Source organism: Ovis canadensis, chromosome 12 (genome assembly GCF_042477335.2).
Source record: "Ovis canadensis isolate MfBH-ARS-UI-01 breed Bighorn chromosome 12, ARS-UI_OviCan_v2, whole genome shotgun sequence".
NCBI classification, from domain to species: domain Eukaryota; kingdom Metazoa; phylum Chordata; class Mammalia; order Artiodactyla; family Bovidae; genus Ovis; species Ovis canadensis.
This window is the reverse complement of record NC_091256.1, coordinates 49,049,490-49,073,508: the sequence shown is the minus strand read 5'-3', so window position 1 is coordinate 49,073,508 and position 24,019 is coordinate 49,049,490. Positions and strand designations below refer to the sequence as shown.

At 38.4% G+C, this 24,019-nt stretch overlaps 1 protein-coding gene across 1 annotated transcript in view; it reads right to left on the bottom strand.

The window, feature by feature from the left end:
• The window catches only part of MROH9 (maestro heat like repeat family member 9), a 94,808-nt gene that overhangs the window by 57,684 nt on the left and 13,105 nt on the right, over positions 1–24,019 (bottom strand). Inside the window, exons 4-8 of the mRNA XM_069545094.1 lie at positions 17,027–17,106; positions 9,438–9,573; positions 8,791–8,877; positions 6,279–6,383; positions 396–531 (exon numbers count right to left, since the gene is read on the bottom strand). Of these exons, the coding sequence (XP_069401195.1) occupies positions 396–531; positions 6,279–6,383; positions 8,791–8,877; positions 9,438–9,573; positions 17,027–17,106 (544 nt within the window). The remainder of the gene's footprint in view (positions 1–395; positions 532–6,278; positions 6,384–8,790; positions 8,878–9,437; positions 9,574–17,026; positions 17,107–24,019) is intronic.

The following is a 24,019-nucleotide window of genomic DNA, read 5'->3' as shown; positions in this document are numbered from 1 at the left end:
CCACCCAGCATTTCTGTCCCTGCCAGTAACACCCTGACACTAATCTAAGTATGAAAGTGAAACTGTAAGTCACTCAGTCATGTCTTACTCTTTGTGACCCCATGGACTATAGCCTGCCAGGCTTCTCTATCCATGGGATTTTCCAGGCAAGAATACTGGAGTGGGTTGCCATTTCCTTCTCCAGGTGATATTCCTGACCCAGGGATACATATTGAAGAACCAACTATAACATTTTAAAAATAATTCTAAAAAATATTTAAAAATACATTTTGATAAATGGAGCTATAGACCTTGGGGCAGGATTTAGAAATCTACAGATGTAGAACCTCCTTCGAACCCACAATAGAATAATTAGGAACAGATTCTTCGTAGCCCTTAGAAAAGATGAATCTTACCGCTTTGACACTTTGCAATGCAGAGGAGGTGATACATTCCCACAAATGCCTGTTGTGTGATTGAGGGATCAGAATGAGAACACAAAAGAGATAACTCTGCTGCCAGGACACCCAAACATGGAGCGTTAACACTTGCCTAGTGAACAAACAAAGTAGAAAAATACATTTGCTAAGCATCAGCTCAGTTCAGTTCAGTTGCTCAGTCATGTCCGACTCTTTGCAACCCCATGAATCACAGCATGCCAGATCTCCCTGTCCATCACCAACTCCTGGAGTTTACTCAGACTCGTGTCCATCAAGTCAGTGATGCCATCCAGCCATGTCATCCTCTGACGTCCCCTTCTTCTCCTGCCCCCAATCCCTCCCAGCATCAAAGTCTTTTCCAATGAGTCAGCTCTTTGCATGAGGTGGCCAAAGTACTGGAGTTTCAGCTTTAGCATTATTCCTTCCAAAGAAATCCCAAGGCCGATCTCCTTCAGAATGGACTGGTTGGATCTCCTTGCAGTCCAAGGGACTCTCAAGAGTCTTCTCCAATAACACAGTTCAAAAGCATCAATTCTTCAGCGCTCAGCCTTCTTCACAGTCCAACTCTCACATCCAATAGTCAATGTTAAATGTTTGTGTCTGATATGCACACACACATGCACACACACACACACACTCACACAGTCTCAAACGCACAGTAAGTCCCCCACATATGAACATACTCTGTTCTGAGTGTGTGTTCATAAGTCCAAAAAATTTACCTTAGGTACAATTGGCTATAGAGTACTCTACTGTAATAGGTTTACAATACTTTTTACATAAATACATAAAAAAATAAAACATCTAACATCTTACAGTAAAGTATTTTGAAAAGTACAGTAGTACAATGAAACAGCTGGCATATTTGCATTCATATCTTTGAATGATCACAACTTGAAGATTTATATGTAGGGGGCTTACTGTATCTGACTATGGTTACAGTTGAGTGTCAGAATACACAAACTATGTATTAAAATCCTTGCTCTGTTACTGAGTCTCAATTTGCTCATCTGTGAAATGCATATAACAAATGCTACCTTGTAACATTATTGTGGGAACTAAGGGGGTAACATTTATGACAAAAAGGAAAGTTCCTAGCTAAGTGCTTGGAAATATTAGAGATTCCACCTAATGTTAGTTTCTATTCCATAGAGTAGGTACCTATTTGTAGGTAGCAAATTCTTAGGATACTGGGTTGGGGAGTGAATGTCCAAAAATGTTGCTGCTCCTTCTCCATGTATGAAACACTTCAGATGACTCTGTGAGTCACTGGAGAAGTGTGGGTTTTCTTCCTACAATTACTCTAATTCTTTCCAGGAAAATTAATTTTTTAAAAAACTCAGTACATTTGCTTCTGGTATAAAAGCTACTATCAGAACATTTATGTATCTCTCCTCCCACCTTCCCCCCACCCCATACACACACAACTTCCTTGTGGCTTCTCAAATAGGCTTCTCGAATATTTAGGTTTTCATCTTGACTGATTTGTTTGGTCAGATCACATGTAAATAAAGAGGGAAGCAGACGTGTAGAAGAAGAGATGGAAGAGGCATTTTGCTTTTCTGAAGGTGTGAGTGTTATTACCAATTTTTTTAAACAATTAGGACTCTGCCCACATGTAGGTTTGCTCAACTAGTGGGCCTGCAGAATCTTCTTGTCTCTAAGATGAATTATTACTTTTCCTAGATAGATGTTTTGATGAATGAGCAATGGTTGGTGGTAAAAGAGTCAAACCAACCTTCCAGGGAGATCTCAAGACCTGTTTCTCCTTCTTTGTATTACTCTCATATACCCTTATCTCATATACCTTCTCTTGTTGCTTGACTCACTCACATCTATCTCAGTCTTACACACATTCACACACACATAGCGCACACACACACTTATATGGAGTCATTCCTGAAATAACATGAGGTGACCTAGGTCATGTGCCAAGGGTATAACCAAGTTAGAATGCTGGGAGTGATGGTCTAAGTAGAAGGGAAGATAATCTCTTGCTTCTGTGGATGTCTTCCTTGGATTCTTTCTGCCTATACTTCTTTGTAAGGCTACCTGGGCCCCCCCCCCCATCCTTAGGTGGCTCAGTGGTAGAGAATCCATCAATGCAGGAGATGCAGGTTCGATACTTGGGTTGGGAAGATCCCCTGCAGTAGGAAGTGGCAACCCACTCAAGTATTCTTGCCTGGGAAATTCCATGGACAGAGGAGCCTGGTGGGCTACAGTCCATGGGGTGGCAAAGAGTTGGACAAGCTTCAGCACACGATTTAGGAGAATCTACAAGCAGACAGTAGAAGTCGCTGTTCAGGCCCTAGGAAGAAACCTTTTATTTCTATTGGGTAGTCTCCTCTTTTGGTTTGCATTCCAAGTTTCTTTTTCCACTGAATGTCAAGATTTTCAGAACTGTAATTGTGTTATAGGTTTAAGAAAAAAAGGCAAGGTGCTCTTTTTCTCTACTGGGGGTAACGGAGGAGTATGAGTATGTGTCTAGTATTTTTGCCACAAGCTTCTCTACCAAAAAAGTTTTTGCCACATACATTTCTGTTGCAAACATTTTAACATACGACTAATTGGTGATAAGGCAATTTTGCTGTGAAAGATAAAATAATTAGTTGACAGTTCGGTCTGACACTTTAGTTTCAACTGGTTAAAATGAGTCAGACTTTCTTTCAGTTAGCCCACTTATTGATGGCTTTATTGAGCTGACAGATGACAATGATTTGCCCCAAGAGTTGGTTTCTTATTTTGAAACATGCTACCTTGAAGGAAAAAGAGGTTAAGAGTCTCAAGGCCTCAGAGGTGAACCTACATTTCCCATAGAATGTTGGAATGTCTATGAACAGACATGTGGTAAGATGCCAAGAACAAAAAACAGGAAAGAGGTTTTTATGACACAATATAAAGTTCAGTTACAAATATGCATTCTAATATACTCAGAAACCAATGCCTCTCTTAATGAAGGAAGAAATTTTGTCAAAAAAAGAAAATTGCCATGCTGAATGAGGAGATGAATCAATAAGCAAAAAACTTATACTATGAACGAAAACCTTCAAAGACAGGAGCTTAAGTACCACCCACAAAATAAATTCCATTTTTTTTGCAGGGGCAGGGTTGACATAAATTTACACACATTTTAAATGTGTTTAAATTGCATTTCTCAAGAAAGTCTTTTAAATTTTGTTATTAAGTTTTCAAGTTTCATAATGACCTTTTCAATGTCCTCCTTTTATTTTTCATTATTTTATTTTTTATGAAAAAAAATTGCCTCATGGCCAATTAGTTACACTGCAAAGATATCTGTGGCAAAGATGCTTATAGCAAAGGTACCTAGAACCAGGTGAGTATGTCTTACAGCTTATCTCATTGGAGCTGGGGGGCATTTACAGGGGATTGGCCCTAGAGTTTTTTGTGTATAGTTTTTTTGCCTTGAACATTCTCTGTTTATCCCTTCTCATGAACTTGTGTATGTATAACTCTGAGCAGGTGTCTTTGTAAAGGAAGCTGCTAATGATGCCAGATAGGGTCTTTCTAGATGTGTGTCTCTAGCAGAGTAAGCGTGGCCATGTCTAGGCTGCATAGCATGTTTGAGGTGGAGGGGCGACATGATCTAGTATGGCCCAAGAGAAGAGTAAAGCTGTTTGAACCTTGGGGCACACTGATTATGCCCTGCACAGGTCCTTTCAGAAGTCTGCCAACCTCAGTCACACCTCCTCAAACACAAGACTTTGGGGAATTTTAATACAGTCTAACTCTTTTTTTTTTTTTAATAAGAAAATCTATATAAAGTGCTGAAAGTAGGAAAGAGTTAAGATCTGGAGAAATGTAGCTTCTCTGTTTCTGTCCTTAAGTGCTCCTGCTTAGTTTTCTGGCCCTTTCTTACTGGATTCCTTTTTTTTTTGCATACCGCTGGCCTCTCCATTCCTTATAAGAATTCTGAGAGTTTCAACTGTTAACTTCCAAAAGTAAACACTAAGTCATTTAGCTGCTTCTTATCCATCTCCAAACAATGGACTTCCACTTCGGTTCTCACATCAGTTTGGGACATTGCCTACCTATTCCTGCTTGATGAATCAGTACAGAGGCCATATTCACTTTTTGTTGTTTCCTTTTGGTATATAAATATTTCCTCTTTACTTCTTTTGAGACTAAATACTCATCTGTACACCAAATTATTTATTTTTGATTATCATTTTGTACTCTTTATTTACCCGGGGCTATTATATTTGGAGGGTTTTCTCAAATGCCTGCCAAGTCTCAGTTGTCTAGTCATATTTAAGAATGTGATGCCACTAGTGGGATTTTGTATGTGAGCAAGGCTTGTCAACTGGTCAACTTGGCTTTAGAGTAGCTGAATGGGGACACTGGGTCATGCTGAAGTATGTCTAAACAACAGAACCAAGATGATTTTCTCAGAGAATTTGCAATTGTTTTGAGAAATAAGTCCTCAACATTTCATCTACCAATGGACTCATTTCCCTGTGGAATAGTGTATGTGTAAAGGAGGATGGGATGCTACGTAGATCCTTCTGTATGAGGTGAGTCTTTTCAGTGAGTTAGCACATCTTCAAGTTTCCTCTGCCTCCCACCCTTCATCATTACTTGGGTTTCCATAGCTTCAGACTCTCCAGGGTCCATAGGGCAAACTACCTCCCTTTTCAGCCATCCTCCATCCTGCTGTTCACGTGCCCCTGTCTTTCAGCTTCTCCTGCCAGACTTTATCAGTTACCATCTTCTATCTATTCTGTCATCCAGAAGTTTGCTGACCTCGCTAGCCCATTAGGATCCCTTTACTAATTCTCTTTGTTGCTGTAGCTTTATACATTTAACACATTTTATTACTATCATTTTGTGGACGGAGTGGAGATAGACGTGTGGACAAGGTGTTAGCTTCGACTAGAAATCCTTCACCTGTCTTTTGAATGCTGATATGCCAAAGGAACAAATCTAGGACAAATCTCTGTTGATGAGATAAGGTGACATGTTTAGCTCACATGTCTTCATCTGTTTGAAAATAGTTTAATCGAAAGGGCAAATATTCTTTGAGTGGAGCCATTCCTTCATCCTGATGGGGACACAGGTCATGTAAAAGGAATACTATTTTAAAATACATTTCTGATAGAATACAAATGAAAGAATTGTTCGATTAGGACAAGGGCCTCTCAGAGTCTGGAAGACACAGGCTATGGTAATTTATGAAGAAAATAGTGTTTATCCAGTGAATGGCCAGAACCTGAGAACAGAATGGGTAGTTATATTTAGAGAATGACAGAACAAATCTTCCTTTATTATTTACACTGTGTCAGATATAGATATACACAGACCTTGCCTATGGGAAGTTTAGCTTTTAATTTGTTAATCTTTTTGCCCATTGTATGTATTTGTCCCCTCACCTCCATTAATTTCACTGACTTAATTATCTTTAAAAATTGTGATCTTCCTGTGCTTCAAAGACGGCTCTGATGGTAAAGAATCTGCCTGCAACGTGGGAGACCTGGGTTTGATTCCTGGATCGGGAAGAGCCCCTGGAGAAGGGAATGGCAACCCACTCCAGTATTCTTGCCTGGAGAATTCTGTGCACAGAGGCTATCATCCATGGGGTTGCAAAGAGCCGGATACGACTGAGCGACTAAAATAATAATGATTATCTTTAGAAGACATTATTTAAAGAGAATGTTAATTTAGCAAAGGTTTGTTTCCAAGACTGAGGTAAGCTGGATGAGGCTATTATAGTTCCCACCATCTGGAAAATGCTGGTGTGCTTCCACCTGGTGGCGGTCAGCAAACACTGCAGAACATAGGAAAGCAATGCCGCAGAAGCGGTCTTCAGGAGCCCGTGGCAAAGGGGCAGTCCCTGTGACTTACAGATCCCTTGACTTTCCTGGCTGCAAAGCTTAGCACTCTGCTGATCACCACCATGGCTTCCTCCTGCATGTGCGAATTATCTTCATTCATCCATACAGCCATTTCCTGTTGAAAACACAAGAACCATCCTAGAACCGTGGCGTTTCTATTTCCACAAGTTCCTTTCTTCTGCTCAGATCATCACCTTCAAGAAGCCAAGATTCCCCGTGATCTCCCAGTGATTTCACACCTATTCTATATGTATTTAAGAAGTATGACAGTGAGCTTGTATACCACTGTCTATCATAGTATAGTACTTCATCTGCCATAGTAGCTACACCTGGGTTTTGTTGTATTTAATTCTATCCAACATGTATTTACTAATATCCACTATTAACAATCACTTTGCCAGACATCATGAAAAGTTCAGCATGGGTTATTAGGATTACCATGATTATCATGGATTATCATGGAAAACAGGATGATCATCAACTATTTCTCCTCTTTTTATTTTAAAGTGCATGTTAATTCTCTCGGTTAAATCATAGGATCTGATTTTCAGTTTTAAAAAATAATCAAAATGTGATCTGATCCTGAAATGGCATTTTATTCCATAATTTCCTCTGCAAATTCATGATACAGATACTTTCTGTCTCATGGTATAGAATATATTCCTGGAGTCAGCTCAGTGAGAAAGTTCTTGTTAATTTTAATTAATTGCTAAATCTGGCCTGTCTTGCTGTGGCTTCTGCCTCTTTGTTCTAAATCCTCAGGTGCAAGGACATAGGTATAACCTTGGGAAAGGAATAAGACTTCATGTGCCTCACATGTTAACCACCATTAGTAGACTTATTAAGACTGATTGTTGGAGTCCTTAGTATTTATGTCAATGGTTGGCTAAATCTCTTCCCATTCACTTGCTCCCATTGTATAAAACTGTTCTGAAGTTTATTTCCTAGGAATGAAGAGTCTTTAAATCTCAGCCTCTTCCTTCTCCAGGAGTGAGGTTCAGCTCTTTTTGAGAATCAGGGGAGTTTCTAGATGTGGTAGGTTTAAGAATAAGGTGGTCAAGTAACAGACTCCCAAGTTATAGTAGCGCCTCCACTCATTAGATGCCCATATATTATTGCTTCTCTCTCAGCTTCCATTTCCTTCTCTGAAAAATGGGAGAAATAATTTTAACTTTCTTATAGGGTTATTTTAAGGATTAAATTAAATAACCCATTTATTAAGTATTCAGCTTAGTGCCTGACATAGAGTAAATGCTCAATAAGCAGCATAGGGTGGTTGAAAGAGTATACATGGGAGTGTTAGCGAAAGTGTTAGTCACTCAGTTGTGTCCAGCTCTTTGCAACCCCATGAACTTGTAGCCCACTAGGCTCCTCTGTCCATAGAATTCTCCAGGCAAGAATACTAGAGTGGATAGCCATTCCCTTCTCCAGGGAATCTTCCTGACGCAGGGATTGAACCCGCCTCTCCTGCATTGCAGGCTGACTCTTCAGCATCTGACCTGCCAAGGAAACCCTTGGCTTTACCTTTCACTTTCAATAACCACCTTAAAGTGCATGGAAAATATATGGCTAAAATCAGGCACAAATTACATCTGTATATTTTATTATCTTTTACATTTCTACTTATCTACATATATATCAATTCTACTTCTTTCCTTGAATGTATTTTATGATTTGCAAAACCCATCGATCTAGTTTCTCAGTATTTCCAGACAGCTGCCTCCTGATGCTATCATGTTAAAAATGCAAAATTGAAAATCATAATATGTCCAGATAAGTCTGTGTCTCTGGCTGGCACATTAAAAATATACTGAAGTCTTGGATATGAAAATTGGGATTATAGATGTTTATGAGACCTTCCTTGATACCATGGTATCCTTGAAGATAGGATGCCCATGGAATTCCCTAGTCCCAGAGCTGTGAGGGAAGAACATGCATATTAACATTATCAAAATATGCTAACTGTTACATGGACCTGAAGATGGTTTAGACCAATCATTGTATGTTCTGCTACCCTATATTGTGTTCACACTTCTGTTGCCACATAATACCTGGCTTCTTAAGTGTCTGTTGTTGCCATACTCCCAAAATTGAATTCTTAAAATTCTGTCTCTGTGGTTCAAATAAAAGGAAGGGATTTCATTTGGGAGATAATGACATATTCTGAAAGGTAAAGAAAATCTTTCAGCTGCCAGATTCTTGAAGGAGATGTAAGTATGGCAAATGATAAAAAGTAAAATAGAGTATGGGCTTCCCTGGTGGCTTAGTGGTAAAGAACCTACCTGTCAATTCAGGAGGCACAAGTTCAACCCCTGGGTTGAGAAGATTCCCCTGGAGGAAGAAATGGCAACTGATTCCAGTATTCTTGCCTAGAAAAATCCCAAGGACAGAGGAGGCTAGAAGATTACAGCCCATGGGTTTGAAAAAGAGTTGGACATGACTTAGGGACTAAACAACAATAGCAATGTAGTATACTCTTTAGCTTTATGACAAGAAAACAAAGCCATTTGTCTTCTGTTTACCTTTAAGATCTGCAGTTTGTAGACGTCTTTAGACACTAAGATCAGAAGAGTGTCCTCAAATATGTTTAAAATAGTTTGGTATAAATTCTGAAAAACAAGGAAGTTAGACAACCAGCCAGCCAGTAGTTATGTAATCCTGGATCGTCAGTTCTCCCCATATATTGAAGGTAAAAAAAAAAAAAAAGCAGAGATGTAGCTATGGAGGTGAGACCTCATTCAATACAACATGCCATGAATTGCTTCAGTACCTTGTAGGACAAGTGAACTGTGTAGCAAGACTGAGAAATGAAAAACCATGGATGTTACTGATCTTACTACAGAAGTCTCCCAACCTGCACTTTTCTTGGCTCCTATTTACTTCTTTGAAGCACTTGCCAGTAAACTTGCTGGACTTGCTAAACAAATTAACCAAAATATCTCTTCACCCATTTGTTCCTATAAATTCTATACAATTCCTTACACCCCAGGGATTGTAGAGTTCACCGGGAGTCCAGAAAAAGAGATTAGTGCTGGAATATGCTGCTATTTATCTATGATATCCAAAAAGAGTGAAGAAGAAAACATAGATTACAACTTGTGGGCAGACATTCTGTGGGATTGCTGTGCATAAAGACGTCTCATCATGATTAAAGGAAGCAAAGTCTTACTTCTAGGTCGTTTTCGTCACCTTCATTCATACCAGCTTCCCTCACTTCATCAAGATTTGTGACAGCAAATGCCATTTTAAAGGATGACTTTATTATCTTCAATTGAGTTTCAAACTGCAATGCGGGATCCACGAAGCTGACCGAAAAAAAAAAAAAGATATAATTATTAAATTAAAGAAAGAACAGATGTAAGCTAAATTTAGTGGCCTTTTCTTAGTTTAAGAGTCAGGATACTAGAACATGAGGCCCAACTTTTGGCTTTATATAATGTGTGAATTTTAAATATTACTCTAAAATTATTATGGTGATTTAAATATAAAGGAATCATTTTTTTGATAAAAAAATAATTTGTAATCAGTTATTTAGAATTTAGAATATATTTCTCCATAGACATAATACTTTACAGGGTGGTTATTTCCCAGCTAAGCTCTTTAAGCCATGCTGAAATTTAGGTAGTTGAAATATATCACTGCCACATTTTATCTTATCCATGAGACTGTGTTTCTCACATGTAACACTTCTGATATTGAGATACATCTTCCAGTAGATGGCAAAAGAAACCTTCCCATCAACTGTTAAAAAGATAAGTTGCGACACAGCTATTTTTCCTTTGATAAGTGTGATCTGGATAACGGTGCCTCCTGGGTTTTTAAAGTACAAATAATTATTTTTTTTATAAGATGGTAATATAGTTGGAAAAGGTAGGAAATCTTGTGCTGAACTCAGAATCATTTCCCTCTACTGGACAAGAACATCTAAATATCTGCTATCCATTGTTTGAAATGGAATCTCCTGGAACATAGTAGATAATTTTTTAAATCTTAGGAAGATTGATTTGACTTATTCATGGACTCCAGCGGATTTTCAGACTCTGAACAAATAAAAGTGTGTTTCCTATCAAAAAGTTCCAGTGGTTTTTTTCAGTGGTAGGATTCTAGGGATGTATGATTTGATTTAGGAAAATGAAAAATTAATATTTTGATAAAATAGAAAATTGTCTTGTAATGTACTTTGAAATCATATTACCAGTTCTAAAAATGCTAAAATGGTCCACATGATGAACAAGGATTAGGAAAGTAGCATGATGCTCCCCTGGTAGCTCAGCTGGTAAAGAATCTGCCTACAATGCAGGAGACCCTGTTTTGATTCCTGGGTTGGGAAGATTCCCTGGAGAAGGGATAGGCTACCCACTCCAGTATTCTTGGTCTTCCCTGGTGGTTCAGACAGTAAAGAATCTGCCTGTAATGTGAGAGACCAGGGTTCAGACCGTGGGTTGGGAAGATCCGTTGGAGGAGGGCATAGAAACCCACTCTCGTATTCTTGGCTGGAGAATCCGCATGGACAGAGGAGCCTGGTGGGCTAGAGTCCACGGGGTCGTAAAGGATGAGACACAGCTGAGTGACTAAGCACACACGTGACGCTCTGATGCCATTCACAACAGCTGATGGAGTAAGAGTCTTCTCATTTTAAATGTGAAGGAGGTTGGGGGTCAGATATTGGTGATACTAAAGAAAGCCCAACAAAAATATATGGGTCAACATAGACAATTATCAGCAAAATGGCAGTTATTTTCAAAAGAGCAGTTATTAAATTTCTAGTATGTTTTACAGCTAGAGACATTTGGTCTTGAGAATTGCAGTGTAAAACTTTTCTTATATTCTAAGATATATAACAATATGGTATAGAAATAAATGTGAGAAGAAACAATAAATATCTCTCACAAATTACTGTATGCTTTTTAAAAATTTTTGAACTAAATACTTGTTTCTGATATTGGAGTGAAGTGAGAATTAGTGGTAAACCAAATATACTAAAAATTTTTCTTGAAATGCTTTCTTTTCATTATAGAGCAATAGTATTATATAATATTAGTAAGTGAAATTTTTGCAAGATTAATTTCAAGAATCACAATTGAATAAAGGAAAGTAGATGCCTCTTGATAAAAGCATGGGAATATTATATAAAACATGATCAGAAATAAATCAGGAGGGCTATATCAATATATTATATGATTAATTCAAATAAAAAAGCATTAAGAGATAGGTACAATTAATATTAAATGATAAAAGTTATAGTTATTAACATAAAATCTCAAGCACATAGAAACAAAATTGAAAATTGTTGAACATATTTATTAAAATATAATTTATATGTTGAGGTATGTTCCTTCTATTCCTGCTTTCTGGAGAGTTTTTATCATAAATGGATGTTGAATTTTGTCAAAGGCTTTCTCTGCATCTATTGAGATAATCATATGGCTTTTATTTTTCAATTTGTTAATGTGGTGAATTACATTGATTGATTTGCGGATATTGAAGAATCCTTGCATCCCTGGGATAAAGCCCACTTGGTCATGGTGTATGATCTTTTTAATGTGTTGTTGGATTCTGATTGCTAGAATTTTGTTGAGGATTTTTGCATCTATGTTCATCAGTGATATTGGCCTGTAGTTTTCTTTTTTTGTAGTATCTTTGTCAGGCTTTGGTATTAGGGTGATGGTGGCCTCATAGAATGAGTTTGGAAGTTTACCTTCCTCTGCAATTTTCTGGAAGAGTTTGAGTAGGATAGGTGTTAGCTCTTCTCAAAATTTTTGGTAGAATTCAGCTGTGAAGCCGTCTGGACCTGGGCTTTTGTTTGCTGGAAGATTTCTGATTACAGTTTCAATTTCCGTGCTTGTGATGGGTCTGTTAAGATTTTCTACTTTTTCCTGGTTCAGTTTTGGAAAATTGTATTTTTCTAAGAATTTGTCCATTTCTTCCACGTTGTCCATTTTATTGGCATATAATTGCTGATAGTAGTCTCTTATGATCCTTTGTATTTCTGTGTTGTCTGTTGTGATCTCTCCATTTTCATTTCTAATTTTATTGATTTGATATTTCTCTCTTTGCTGCTTGATGAGTCTGGCTAATGGTTTGTCCATTTTATTTATCCTTTTAAAGAACCAGCTTTTGGCTTTGTTGATTTTTGCTATGGTCTCTTTTGTTTCTTTTGCATTTATTTCTGCCCTAATTTTTAAGATTTCTTTCCTTCTACTAACTCTGGGGTTCTCTAATTCTTCCTTTTCTAGTTGCTTTAGGTGTAGAGTTATATGACAAACCCACATCAAACATTATCCTCAATGGTGAAAAATTGAAAGCATTTCCCCTAAAGTCAGGAACAAGACAAGGGTGCCCACTTTCACCGCTACTATTCAACATAGTTCTGGAAGTTTTGGCCACAGCAATCAGAGCAGAAAAAGAAATAAAAGGAATCCAAATTGGAAAAGAAGAAGTAAAACTCTCACGTTTGCAGAGGACATGATCCTCTACATAGAAAACCCTAAAGACTCCACCAGAAAATTACTAGAGCTAATCAATGAATATAGTAAAGTTGCAGGATATAAAATCAACACACAGAAATCCCTTGCATTCCTATACACTAGTAATGAGAAAGTAGAAAAAGAAATTAAGGAAACAATTCCATTCACCATTGCAATGAAAAGAATAAAATACTTAGGAATATATCTACCTAAAGAAACTAAAGACCTATATATAGAAAACTATAAAACACTGATGAAAGAAATCAAAGAGGACACTAACAGATGGAGAAATATACCATGTTCGTGGATCAGAAGAATCAATATAGTGAAAATGAGTATACTACCCAAAGCAATTTACAAATTCAATGCAATCCCTATCAAGCTACCAGCCATATTTTTCACAGAACTAGAACAAATAATTTCAAGATTTGTATGGAAATACAAAAAACCTCAAATACCCAAAGCAATCTTGAGAAAGAAGAATGGAACTGGAGGAATCAACTTGCCTGACTTCAGGCTCTACTACAAAGCCACAGTCATCAAGACAGTATGGTACTGGCACAAAGACAGACATATAGATCAATGGAACAAAATAGAAAGCCCAGAGATAAATCCACACACATATGGACACCTTATCTTTGACAAAGGAGGCAAGAATATACAATGGAGTAAAGACAATCTCTTTAACAAGTGGTGCTGGGAAAACTGGTCAACCACTTGTAAAAGAATGAAACTAGATCACTTTCTAACACCGCACACAAAAATAAACTCAAAATGGATTAAAGATCTAAATCTAAGACCAGAAACTATAAAACTCCTAGAGGAGAACATAGGCAAAACACTCTCCGACATAAATCACAGCAGGATCCTCTATGATCCACCTCCCAGAATTCTGGAAATAAAAGCAAAACTAAACAAATGGGATCTAATTAAAATTAAAAGCTTCTGCACAACAAAGCAAAATATAAGCAAGGTGAAAAGACAGCCTTCTGAATGGGAGAAAATAATAGCAAATGAAGCAACTGACAAACAACTAATCTCAAAAATATACAAGCAACTTATACAGCTCAATTCCAGAAAAATAAACAACCCAATCAAAAAATGAGCCAAAGAACTAAATAGACGTTTCTCCAAAGAAGACATACGGATGGCTAACAAACACATGAAAAGATGCTCAACATCACTCATTATTAGAGAAATGCAAATCAAAACCACAATGAGGTACCACTTCACACCAGTCAGAATGGCTGTGATCCAAAAATCTGCAAGCAATAAATGCTGGAGAGGGTGTGGAGAAAAGGGAACCCTCCTATACTGTTGGTGGGAATGCAAACTAGTACAGCCACTATGGAGAACAGTGTGGAGATTCCTTAAAATATTGCAAATAGAACTGCCGTATGACCTAGCAATCCCACTGCTGGGCATACACATGGAGGAAACCAGAATTGAAAGAGACACATGTACCCCAATGTTCAGCACAGCACTGTTTATAATAGCCAGGACATGGAAACAACCTAGATGTCCATCAGCAGATGAATGGATAAGAAAGCTGCGTACATATACACAATGGAGTATTACTCAGCCGTTAAAAAGAATACATTTGAATCAGTTCTGATGAGATGGATGAAACTGGAGCCTATTATACAGAGTGAAGTAAGCCAGAAAGTAAAACACCAATACAGTATACTAACACATATATATGGAATTTAGAAAGATGGCAATGATGACCCTGTATGCAAGACAGCTAAAAAGACACAGATGTGCATAGCGGACTTTTGGACTCAGAGGGAGAGGGAGAGGGTCGGATGATTTGGGAGAATGGCATTGAAACATGTATACTATCGTGTAAGAATCGAATCACCAGTCTATGTCTGATGCAGGATACAGGATGCTTGGGGCTGGTGCATCGGGATGACCCACAGAGATGTTACGGGGAGGGAGGTGGGAGGGGGGTTCATGTTTGGGAATGCATGTACACCTGTGGTGGATTCATGTCAATGTATGGCAAAACCAATACAGTATTGTAAAGTAAAATAAAGTAAAAATAAAAATTAAAAAATAAAATAAAATATAATTTATAAAAAAACTATTAAATTATTAAGGATATAAGGAGAAATAGAAGCACATAGGAGAAGATTAAGCATTCAGTTATTAGTATGTGGCAGGTAAAAGTTAAAAATCTGTAAATAATAATATCTTTAATATAATTAATAAGGAGATATAAATAAATTATACTAAATCAGATAACAAGGGTTATCTTTTTAAATAATCATGGAATGCTGAAAAATATTCTGCATATAGTTAGCCATAGAAAGTTTCAAACTATAAAAGCATATATATTTCATTCTCTAATCACCATGAGAAATCTATTTTAAAAATTAGAAAATTTGAAGCATTTAAATATTATCAACATTCTTTTCTTATTTAAAATGAGACAAATAATAAACTATCCATATAACTTAAGATTTTGAAAGGTCTGAAAATACAACCAAAGAAGTGAAGGGCATAAACAAAATAAATACATTATTTTAAAATTATTATAAAGGGAAATAAGTCTAAAGCAATTTTAAAGATTTAAAAGAGCAGTAAAAAGGGAGTAGAAACTAAATAATTAGAAAGACTAAATTAGTCAAAAAAAGAAGGAAGATATTATATGGGTTTAATTTTGTTATTGTTTAGTTGCTAAGTTGTGTCTGACTATTTTGTGACCTCATGGACTATAGTCCACCAGGTTCCTCTGTCCATGGGATTTCTCAGGGAAGAATACTGGGGTGGGTTGCCATTTCCTTCTGTAGGAGATCTTCTCAATCCAGGGACTGAACTCACATCTCCTGCTTGGCAGGCAGATTCTTTACCACTGAGCAACCTGGGAAGTCCATGGGTTTAATAGTAACAGAATTCATTTATATTGTTAAATTATATAGGTATATATGAAGATATAATGTGTAAATCTTTATTTACCAAATAATACTTGATCAAAATATGAAAAGTAAAATTTATAATAAATTTATAATAAATTTTTTAAAATAAAGGAAAACCATTATGTATGTGGGAGATTTTTAACACATTTAGGTAGACCAAAAAATTAAAATATGAAGAAGGGGATTCTAATCTACAGTCTGCCTTTCCATGAACCTTGTAAAATAATATAATATTCCAAATCTTGTCTATATGTATCTTTGTATATATGCATGCATATCTTCCAGGTGACTAGGCTTTAATGAAACACTTACAGGTGCATTTTTTCTGGAGAACAGACTGATGCTATCAAAAGCTCTAAGACAATTCATCTCATTTGCATTACTTCGGGTTTGGGGGAAACAGATGCTAAAAGAGTATTTTAAGAAGTCTAAGAGAAGTAAAAGAGATTTCGAAGAGAAGCAGAGAAGGAAGGAAGAAGGATTAGGGTAGGAAGAGTCTTGGATTACAGCAAGTTCCAAGGAGGGTTCAGCCTGGCTGATGAGGATCTCTCAAGCTGAAGTCACCCACTGGCACCCATTGGAGTTATTTGTCCTACCGTGCTGGGTCATTGATTAGAGAAGCCCACAGGAAGTGAGGCCTCACAGACCATGTTGGCAAATCTACACAGGCAGCAGCTGTAGCTGTTGGCCAGTGAAGATCCTCCAGAGCAGGGCATTTTTATGGTTGCCTATCATTTAAATCAGGGCTTCCCTGGTGGCTGTGTGGTAAAGAAATACATCTGCAATGTATGAGACTTGGGTTCAGTCTCTAGGTTGGGAAGATCCCTTGGAGCAGGAAATGGTAACCCATACCAGTGTTCTTCCCTGGGAAATACTATGGGCAGAGGAGCCTGGCGGACAACAGTCCATGGGATGGTAAGAGAGTCAGACATGACAGCGATAACACACACACACACACACACACACACACACACACACACACATCACTTAAACCAGAAACCTCACTCTCAGAAGGGTATTTCAAAGAAGTTTTTCAGAGCAGATACAATCTTTTGTGTACAAGGATGATAATTACAGTACTGATAAAATTTAGTTTAGAAAATGTCAAAATTTGGAAATATTCTGTTGCCATCAAAATGAAAATATGATCTTACAGAAAAGTTAAAATTAACACAAAGTAAAAATGAAAAGTAGTATAGTAGTTTATCTGCCTATTTATGCAGTACAGAAAGGTTTATAAACATCAGAAAGAATAGGTGCTGAATTAGGGTAGAGGAACCTGGAGTAACTTTTCACATTGTTGGTATGTATCTATTACATTTTAAAGGTATTCAACCAGTCCAATAAGAGAGCATGAAAGCTTATTATACCTGGAGTTTAAGGCCAGGATCATGGCTTGATTACTTATCAGACCTGCATATGCGTCCCATAGGCTGGTAGCTGATTGCTCCTGCAAGTACCAGGAAAAAGAAAAGAATCAGTGATGATGTATCTGCGGAGCTCATAACACCATGTGTAATTCTGCCTTCTACAGAGACAAAAGAGGCCAAATTGGACTTGAAACATAAGCCCAAACTTTTATAAAAGTGTTGAGACCAAACAAATTGTAATTTAAAACCTATTCATGATACTAAATGCTGGCCTTTTGTAGCCAGTCATGGTTGTCTATATAATTGGCATTTCCAGACAAAATTTTGTTAGGAATGCTGTTTACCAAGTGCTCTTGTATACACCACTAAGTGCAATATACTCCTTGTGGAGTCTGTCTATGAAGATACCAGCAAGGTGGTTTATGTTAGGCCTTACTGAAGAATGTCCAAACTCACACTACTATAGAATGAGAACCAGGTACAGATCAACATATAGCTATTGATATAACTAGTTAATATAACTAGTTAAACTTATATATGACGTTCAGTGGGATCCCAATAAGAATTGCCAGTTTTTTATACAAGTTGGAGAACTAGAGAAGGACTAATAGAACAGGATCTCTTTTCTTCTCTGCATCTCACCCCTGTTTATGTAAGCCTCTGTTGCAATGTCACTTTCTTGTATCAGGCCCATTAGTACTGTTTATAGACATTCTCAGTATTTCTGAAATAGCTCAGAGTTCTCTTTTGGTGCATGTATGTGCGCATAGTCGTTCAGTCATGTCTAACTCTTTGCGACCCCATGGACTGTAGCCCACCAGGCTGCTCTCTCCATGGAATTTTCCAGGCAAGAATATTGAAATGGGTTGCCAATTCATACTCCAGGGGATCTTGCCAAACCCAGGGATCAAACACATGTCTCTTTACCACCACTGTGCCACCTGGGAAGCCCCTTTCTTTTAGGTACTGCTTTATAATAATGATTTTTCAAAAAGGGTTTTCTCTCTCTAGCACATAGGCAAATGGCTGCCCCTGATTGCTTCTCACCCTAAAAAAGCCCATCTCCATTTGCTCAGTGCTGGTCCACTGACTCCAGCAATGAGTGCCCTGTGGGATCTATGTTCTGCCTCTGTGGAGTGTAAGAGCAATCTTGAAGGATGGAACTGTATTCCTATTAAGTCCATGTTGTAGGGTGCATGTTTGAATTTTCATAAATTTCTATATTGAAATACTAACCCCAATGTAATGATATTAGGAGGCAGGATCTTTTGGCGGTGATTAGGTTTAGATGAGGTCATGAGGGATAAGACCTTTAAGCAATTAGAGCCTTTCTAAGAGAAAGCTTGCTTTCAATTTATCTCTCTACCAAGTAAGGATACAAGGAAAGGATGGCTGTCTGAAAACCAGGAAGAGGAATCCCACCAGATACTGAATCTGCCGTTTTTTCGTCTTGGATGTCACAGCATCCAGAATTGTGAGAAATAAATTTCTGTTGTTTAAACCATTCATTCTCCTATTGTTGTTTAGTGCTCAGTCATGTCCAATTCTTTTGCTATCCCATGGACTGTAGCCCTCCAGGTTCCTCTGTCCATGGAATTTTCCTAGAATACTGAAGTGGCTGTGGAATACTGGAGTGGTTGCCATTTTCTCCTCCAGGGGATCTTCCCGACCCAAGGATCAAACCCACATCTACTGCTTGGCAGACGGATTCTTTACCACTGAGCCCCCTGGGAAGCCCACCCATTTTCTGGTCTCGTATTAAACCAGCCCAAACTAACTGAAATAGTCATAGAAGCTTCCTGATTGGGGATCTTAACTAGAAAATAGCGTCTTCCCACTATAGATAAGCATCCTGCTGTGACCTTTCTGGGAATCACATTGATTTTTGTCTAACACCTCTTCTCTGTGCTGTGCTCAGACTGAGTGGTGCAGAGGACTTAATTTCTTTTCTCTAAAATATTTATATTCATATTTAGTATTGATTCCTAACAACATCAAATATGATTTTACTTAATCGAGAGAATAGGTCTTTGCTATGTTACTTATTAACACTTTGCACATTATTATTACTTAGAGAGCATGGAACCTTCTGTATGGCAGACAGCTCTCACTGTAACATGGAAGTATAATGGTAATTCGTTTATTTTGGAAAGGCATTTTTGTCCTCGTCACCACTTTCATTTGATTTGCCCAGAAACCCACTAGTTGTATTTCTCGACAATGACTAACTGAACATTTTGTCTGACATAAGCAATGATCCTCTGGCGGTATTGTCTCAGTGGCAGATTTTCTTATAAAATACATTCTAACTGAGCTTGAGTCCTTGGAATATGACCCTTTAAATCTCAGTCACTGGTTCTCAACACTGGCAGTACATTCAGTTCAGTTCAGTTCAGTCACTCAGTTGTGTTCAACTCTTTGCGACCCCATGAACTGCAGCACGCCAGGCCTCCCTGTCCATCACCAACTCCTGGAGTCCACCCAAACTCATGTCCATCGAGTCGGTGATGCAATCCAGCCATCTCATCCTCTGTTGTCTCCTTTTCCTCCTTGCCCCAATCCTTCCAAGCATCAGGGTCTTTTCCAATGAATCAAGTCTTCACATGAGGTGGCCAAAGCATTGGAGTTTCAGCTTTAGCATCAGTCCTTCCAAGGAACACCCAGCACTGATCTCCTTTAGGATGGACTGGTTGGATCTCCTTGCAGTCCAAGGGACTCTCAAGAGTCTTCTCCAACACCACAGTTCAAGAGCATCAATTCTTCAGTCCTCAGCCTTCTTCACAGTCCAACTCTCACAGTACATTAAGGGGTTAAAAAATACTGATTTGAATACTGGACCACACCTTCAGAGATTTGGATATAATTAGTCTGTATTCTAGACCTGGCATCAACATTAAAAAAAAGTAAAAAGCTTCAAGGAAGTTTTGATGTACAGCCAGAATTGAGAAGGCCTTTTTAATCTTCCTGCTTGCTTGTGCAGTAATAATCATTGTTAAGTTGATCTATAATAATGTGGACCTCTGCTTCCCCTGTTAACTAGCATCTCTCTTTTTCATGGAGTCAGATTTGTTACCACAGCTCCAGCACCATCTTATTGTTCTGTCCATATTACTTTAGCATCATATCATTTGTGGATTCACTGATTTACAACAATACTCCTTCCTTGTTATAAGCTTGCTTTCATTTGGGCTATATATACTGATAATGCTTACCTAATTCCAAAAACCAGTGTACACACTGATAAGCAACAAGGATTGTCTAACATATACAAACTGATTCTCCAGTGGTGTCAGTAGAGGAAGTTATAGAATTTAGCTAGGAATTTCTGCTTTTCCCAATTAGGCTTTTTGTTATTCAGAATATATAACATGTTCACCAGTGTTCGCAGAAGTTCTTCAGTGCTTCCTCTGGGGAGATACAATTATCATTATAGCTTTAACTTCTATTATATGGATAAGTTCTCTTTTATATCATTTTCAATTACTCCTTAATCACTAGGACACTTCATTGGAAACCTATAATAATTGACAAAATGGTCACAATCCTGGAAATGTGTACTTCATAATATATTTCATAACACTGGATTTTAGGGCTAGTCTTATGGGCCTTAAGCTTCCATACTTATTATTTTGGTTTTCTTCTCTAAGCTAGCCATCTGCTTTATATATATTTCTTATATCATTGACATCTTTGTTCAGTATCACTTGTCATTCTTGGCCAGAAAAATTGGAGTTGTGCCAACTTGGCTAGTTTCTTGAATTTCAGATGTTTCAAATCACATACATATCATGTGTGTTTCTTATGCCACCTTGGCCAGAGTTTTATCATCATAATCACTATCCTGAGGGAATTTGAACTCCCCTCTTATAATTCACAAACTATCCTGGGAATGTTCAAAGGGAGCCATGGACTGGTCTTCTAAGAATAGTATGTGAGTCTGTACCCTTTCCTTCATCTCTACCTCACCAGAACATTTCTTTCTCTGACAGCAGCAAACTATCAAAAGCTCAGGGCAATGGGGCATGTGAATTGAGTTACGAGTATTCGACGCCCTTGCCTCTTTGTTTTGCGCTGCTGCCATACTGAAGGTAGTGATGCTGTTGCTGATGCTTTTGTGTCCCTACCAACCCTGCCAAGACTAGATGCTAAGAGAGCCGAAGGCTACACCCAGAATAAATTCACCCCCTACCCAGGTGGCTCAGAGGTAAAGAATCCACCTGCCAAGCAGGAGATGCGGGTTTGATCCCTGGGTCAGGAAGATCCCCAGAGAAGGAAATGCAACCCACTCCATTGTTCTTGCCTGGGAAATGCCTTGGACAGAGGAGCCTGGAGGGTTACAGTCCATGGGGTCGCAAAGAGTCAGATACGACTTAGTGACTAAAACAACAACCCCTCAATCCAGTTAAATTATTTTTCACTGCTTCGAAAAGCACCAGAGCCAGTGTAATTACACTGTGCACTCTCAGTGTTGTAGTTTTTTCAGTTTTCACTTGTTCTTACATTCATTTTATTTTATTTTATTTTTGGAATTGGCCACCATGGTTTTTATTAACTTAACACCTGGGACTTTAAAGACTTTAACTCTGGGGAAGATTGGTGCGACAAATTCCTGAGAGAAATTTACTATGCTGTTATATTACATAGAACTGCCCCCCTCCTTTTAAAAACTCATTCTATTTAAACTAGTTTTGTGCCTCACTGTCTTTCCTTAGAAAGTTATTTTCCAGAGAGGTGTGGGACTCTCATCTCTGCACCCTACTAAAAGTCACACTTCACCAATTCTCCAGACATTTTAGGGTTTTAGTGTCAACATGTTAATAGCTTGACATGTGATAGGCCCCCAAATACACGCTCCCCTCATCAAAAAGCCTTTGCCATCCTTACAAATCTACCCTTTCAAACAAGCATCTTGCTATGGAACAATAGAGAACTGAATAGTTCTTTAATATTACTGTAAGACTGCATTCCCGGGATGCAGATATTTTCAGTTGACCGTCAGCCAGTTATTTAGTATCTGCCCTGTGCTAGGCACTGTGTTAAGCAGTGAGACTAGAGCAGGGGGCAAGACAGATAGTATTTGCCTACAGTTTCGTGGGTAAGTAAACGTGAAACGAAGGAAACTGGTCAAAAGAGGAATTACAGGGATTACTATGGGAATCTAATCTAGCAGAGGATATTAAGGAAAATTTATTTTCTAAAGAAGTGTTAGACTTAAGCTTAGAGACTATAGCGGTCAGGAGAGCAGAGGAAGAGTTTTTCAAACAGAGAAACACTGGGCCTAAAGATGACTTGAGAAAGTACTTGTTGCATTACAGATGTGGTTCTCAGCCCTGGCTGAACCTTAAAATCACTTGGATCCCTTCTAAAAATACAAATGCCTTGACTTCACACCACAAAAGTGATTCAAATTCTCTGACGATGTGGCTCCAACTACAGTATTTAAAAAGCTCCACAGACAGTTCCACTGGGTTGGCCAAAAAGTTTGTTTGAGTTTTTCCATAAGATGGCACAAAAACCCAAATGAACTTTTCAGCCAACCCAATAATATGAAGCTGGAATTGAGAACCACTGTATTGAGGTCATAAAATGAAACCATATGGATGGAGCAAAGAGAGTAAGGAGAATGGTAAGTCATGGGGCCAGAAAGGGTGGATCTCAGCTGGTCCTATTGGGAGCCCTTTTGTGAGTAAAAGGATTTAGTACTCATCTCTTAGTTCAGTTCAGTTCAGTCTCTCAGCTGTGTCAGACTCTTTGCGACCCCATGAATTGCAGCACACCAGGCCTCCCTGTCCATCACCAACTACCAGAGCTCACCCAAACTCACGTCCATCAAGTCGGTGATGCCATCCAGCCATCTCATCCTCTGTCGTCCCCTTTCCCTCCTGCCCCCAATCCCTCCCGGCATCAGAGTCTTTTCCAATGAGTCAACTCTTCGCATAAGGTGGCCAAAATATTGGAGTTTCAGCTTTAGCGTCATTCGTTCCAAAGAACACCCAAGACTGATCTCCTTTAGAATGGACTGGTTGGATCTCCTTGCAGTCCAAGGGACTCTCAAGAGTCTTCTCCAACACCACAGTTCAAAAACATCAATTCTTCGGTGCTCACTTTCTTCACAGCCCAACTCTCACATCCATACATGACCACTGGAAGAACCATAGCCTTCACTAGACAGACCTTAGTAGGCAAAGTAGTGTCTCTGCTTTTGAATATGCTATCTAGGTTGGTCATAACTTTCCTTCCAAAGAGTAAGCATCTTTTAATTTCATGGCTGCAATCACCATCTGCAGTGATTTTGGAGCCCAAAAAATAAAGTCTGACACTGTTTCCCCATCTATTTTGAATGAAGTGATGGGACCATTTGCCATGATCTTAGTTTTCTGAATGTTGAGCTTTAAGCCAACTTTTTCACTCTCCTTTTTCACTTTCATCAAAAGGCTTTTTAGTTCCTCTTCATTTTGTGCCATAAGGGTGGTGTCATCTGCATATCTGAGGTTATTAATATTTCTCCTGGCAATCTTCATTCCAGCTTGTGCTTCTTCTAGTCCAGTGTTTCTCATGATGTACTCTGCATATAAGTTAAATAAGCAGGGTGACAACATACAGCTTTGACGTACTCCTTTTCCTCTTTGGAACCAGTCTGTTATTCCATGTCCAGTTCTAACTGTTGCTTCCTGACCTGCATACAGATTTCTCAAGAGGCAGGTCAGGTGGTCTGGTGTTTCCATCTCTTTGGAACAGAATCTTCCACAGTTTATTGTGATCCACACAGTCAAAGGCTTTGGCATAGTCAATAAAGCAGAAATAGATGTTTTTCTGGAACTCTTGCTTTTTCGATGATCCAGTGGATGTTGGCAATTTGATCTCTGGTTCCTCTGCCTTTTCTAAAACCAGCTTGAATATCAGGAAGTTCACGGTTCGTGTATTGCTGAAGCCTGGCTTGGAGAATTTTGAGCATTACTTTACTAGCATGTGAGATGAGTGCGATTGTGTGGT